The sequence below is a fragment of the Monopterus albus genome, unplaced genomic scaffold (genome assembly GCF_001952655.1).
Source record: "Monopterus albus unplaced genomic scaffold, M_albus_1.0 scaffold71.1, whole genome shotgun sequence".
Classification (NCBI taxonomy): Eukaryota; Metazoa; Chordata; class Actinopteri; order Synbranchiformes; family Synbranchidae; genus Monopterus; species Monopterus albus.
The window spans coordinates 326,819-330,942 of NW_018127951.1; the positions used below are offsets into that span (position 1 = coordinate 326,819).

A 4,124-nucleotide genomic window follows, 5' to 3' on the forward strand; every position below is an offset into this window, starting at 1 on the left:
CATTTATTTTCTCAGTACATCTCAAAGATCTCTTCCTATCTCCTCCCATTGCTCCATTCTCTACACTTCCCATTTCTTGTGATTTATACTGATCCCTGTATAGTTGATTTTTATTCAGCGTGTCTCGATAACAAGACTGATAACACCAAGGTCCCTCATCCATTCTGTCCTGCCTACCCCCTAGCCTTACCCTTTCTCCTCTCTCTCCAAACTCAGCCCCTAAAGAGTTGTGTTTTCTCTGGAGGTGAATTCACAAGTAGCTGTACAAGACGTACAGCATGTGGTTAAATTACTGAAGAAATTGGTGCAGTTCAAGTTGGAATTGATGTTGTTATGGAAACCAAAGAAGAGGCTTCCATGTTGTCTTTCGTGTGGTTTATTAAGCAATCAGACAATAGCATAAGCACAATGCCAGTATCTTGATCAAGAGGTCACACAGTGCAAAGACTCGGTGAATGACAAAGGAAAGAAGTAAACGTCAGGTTTTGTACAGTTCACCCCACTAGCTGGAACCAGTCAGAAATGTGTCCTGGGTATGTGGCCTTCATAGGTGTCTTTCAGATAGGCAGCTGGGCCCAGACTATGTGGGTGAACAGTAGATAGCATGAGCTTTGAGCATAGAATGGCTATTATTTTCTATTTTTCCTTTACAGATGTGAATGGAAGTCTCAGAATAGCCAGACCAATAGGAGAAAGTTCTTGATGTTTCTTGTGCGGTTTGTCACAGAGGAAAGCAAATAAATAAAGCAAAGTGGAGCAGTGAGGTTTGTATTTCCCTAGGCAAACCACTGCTTGCATAGGTATAGAATCTCTGTGGAGCTTTATCAGACTTATTTTTAACATGTATGGTTTTAACCAGTTTTCATAAATTAGGCCACTTAATGTTTAATTTTATAATTTTTTTATTTTTTATATCCTCAGCTAAGACCTTTCAGTGGTTTCGTTGGTTTTTACTAAAACTTGAGGGAAATTGTTCACATCGTAAACATTCACACTTTTTTAAGCGAACACAAAGTTTCTGAGAGTATATAGTCATCAGTATGATACAGTGTGTGAGGTGTAAAGCTGAACAGCTCGGGTCGATTATGAATGACTGGCTGGAACAGGAGCTGAACAGGGTGTTATCTAATTTTGTTGATATGTTTAGGCTAAAAATGGAAATCATGAATTACAGTAGCCTATTATATGCATTTAGTTTCAGATCTGTGTGTCTGTCTGAGGTCAGGGCTACACAAACAAACACACATATACACACCAGGTGCATAGCAGAACAGACAGAAGTGAGCATTTTGGCTGCATTCACACAAAATCCTTCCCAGAGCGTTGTGCAGAGGTGAGGTTTTAGAACAAAACCACAGTGAAGTGAAATTTTCTGATTCACTTTGTTCTCACTGAAGCAGTTTTTCTCCTCTTTTATTTATGAGGTATTGTAGGTTACGTACTTCATAATTAAGCTTCACCACATTTAAAAGGCAAATATTGTCCTCTATAGCAAAGAGACACAAACGTCCAGAGCCTTGTTCTGGATGTTCCAGCACATACAGTAATTGGTATGCTGTACCTGGGTCCACACAGAACCATCTGTAGTTTCAGGGATCATCTTACAGCTCTGCCTGCTACCCACCTGGTGCAGGGCTTTCCTCTCACTTTATCACCCAGAATGTTCTCCTTATGACCAGGTTTACAAGACTGATGGGCTGATCCGGTGTTGATGCTCACAGAAATACTGAACAATTAAATGCATACAACTTCTTCAGATTCTAGATCAGTTGTATCAGCCACCTCTATAATATGTTTGGCATGTAATTCAAGGACTCCACCAATTAGATCGATCTGTTAACACAATAGTCAGTCCAGGTTTTTCTGCTTTAGTTAATAGTGGCTGCAGTTTCACTCACTCTCACACCTTTCTTCTCTCAGCCTAACTTGTTTGTCTGTACCGCAGGGAGCTGCTGTTCTCCTCTCAGTGCCTCCTCATCACTTGTAACCACAGCACAGATTTTCCACTATTGATCAGAAAACACTCAATGTTTAGCCTTTGGTTTGGATCGATTTTTGTGGCCAAGGCCACATGGTTTTTCACTTCCTACTTCATTTCTGTCACCATCTGAATGTGAAATTATGTCAGCTGGTGATAATCAGCTGTGTATGAAGTCCTGTTTTTATCCATCTTACTCTTCAGACTACCAGAATCTATTTAAACAGTAGAGGTAGTTCTTTGATTGCAGGTATAGTTGACCTGATCCAAAGATTTAGATGAACAAATCTTTGCATTTTTTCAGCTTGTCTGTCAGCCGTTTACTCCCATAATCCTGCAGTGCAGGGCACCTTCTTTCTGCTCTGTTTCCAGCCTTCCATAACTGTGGCAGGTTACGTCAGATTCCATGCAACCCAAGTAATCACCATGCATACTGTAGCTATTTCTGAATGAGACGTTGTAGACCATTAGAGAAAATAAAGCCTTCAAAAGCAGTGAAATATGACTTGCTGTCAGTCAAAGGACTTGAACCTTGTGTTTTACCTCCTTGGTGTCAAGTAGCAATTACATTTTATAATATCGCCAAAATGTTCCAGTGACTGACTGACTTGTTGGTTTGTTTGTAATATGTTTATATTTTATTACTGAGAGATGGTTTATCTGGCCAGTGCAAGTCATGATGATATCAGATGGAAACTGTAATTCATCTAATATTTTAGTGTCATTATCTTATGTGACCTTGAGAATCCTGAGTGTCCAATGTGTCAAAGTTCACTAAATAAAATGTGCTTGGTCAGTTAGTCATTTTTTGATGCTGTTGAATGAAGAAAATGCAGGAGTCTGCCTCGCTGTCTTTCCCTGGGTAGAGTTTGTACAGCAGTATGGGATTCAACTTAGCAACACATTTATCATAAACCACTTGTCTGACTTCTAGGCTCTGCTCTCCCTTAACACTGTATAACCCAAATGAAAGTGAAAACAACAGGAGACCTTTAATTGATTCTCTGTCAAAACAACTCTCTTCGTTTAATTCACAGCCCAGGATCATATGGTGTCCAGTGATCATGTGTGACACTAGCTGGAGATTGTGATTTGAGCCTTTATCAGAATACGTAAAACATTTAAATGCTGATATTGTTGCCTGTTAGCGGATTATCACAGATATATTGGTATAGGTATTTAGGCACGTATTTCAGAGTTTTTTTCTTTAACGTTAGAGTAGAAATTATATATTATCTGACTCCTAAATCCAGTGCAGGTCAAGCATTTGTGTAGAAACAAAAGCTGTTTTGCTAAAGTTTGTTGTGGATTTTCATCTTGTCATCTTGCTGTTTTCCATGGGTCAGTACATTTTAAATCCCTGTCTTTTCTGTGCTTTGTTTCCGACTGTGTGTCCAGGGGGTGACGTACTGTGGGGAAAGCTCGGCCAGCAGCCTGACGATGGCAAACATCCCCTGGCACCAGGAAGTGGTCGCCTTCGTCCAGCAGCTGGTAGACATGTTGCCTCAGTATGAGATCGCCTGTGAGCATGAGCACTCCAACTGTTTGCTCATTGCACACACCAAGGTAGGACCTCAGCTGCAGAGGGTCGTACATCACTGCGTTACACACCACAGCTGCAGCTTAGACAGAATTAAAGGCTGAAGTTGTAGCTGTTGCACCTAATGAAAACTGAAATGGTTCAAAAAGGTTAACATGCAGACCATAAATATTCCTCTGTTGGGTGTTAGGGCCTTCATAAAATATCAGTTTATTAAATCACAAGACTTTTGTAGCCCACCACGTTTTACATCAGCAACATAAAATGCAGAACACTGAGCTGGATTATTGCTCAATGTATAATTATCATAATGGGCCATTATTTTGAGTAATTGTCTTTTTCCCAATAAAGTGGCAAGAAGTTACTGCTTCTAACATGTGAATCTCTTTTTTTTCTTCTTCTTCTTCTTCTTTATTTGATTTTGCACATCCTCTGTGCAGGTTGTATATATTTGAGCTTTAGACAGTCTGGCAAAACAAACAATTAGAAGTTGAAATCTTGGAAATAGTGATAGCGGCATTTTCACTATTTTCTCATTATATAGTCGGGCTAGGAATCTTTGGAAATCTCACGATTCGATCAGAACAATTTTCTCTTCAAAAATCA

The 4,124-nt window shown here is 39.7% G+C and overlaps 1 protein-coding gene across 2 annotated transcripts in view; it reads left to right on the forward strand.

Moving 5' to 3' along the window:
* tyw1 (tRNA-yW synthesizing protein 1 homolog (S. cerevisiae)) overlaps positions 1–4,124 on the forward strand; it is a 47,055-nt gene that overhangs the window by 37,837 nt on the left and 5,094 nt on the right. For both annotated transcript variants that reach the window (XM_020605643.1, XM_020605644.1), the window contains one exon: positions 3,377–3,544. In XM_020605643.1, coding sequence (XP_020461299.1) covers positions 3,377–3,544 — 168 coding nt within the window. The remainder of the gene's footprint in view (positions 1–3,376; positions 3,545–4,124) is intronic.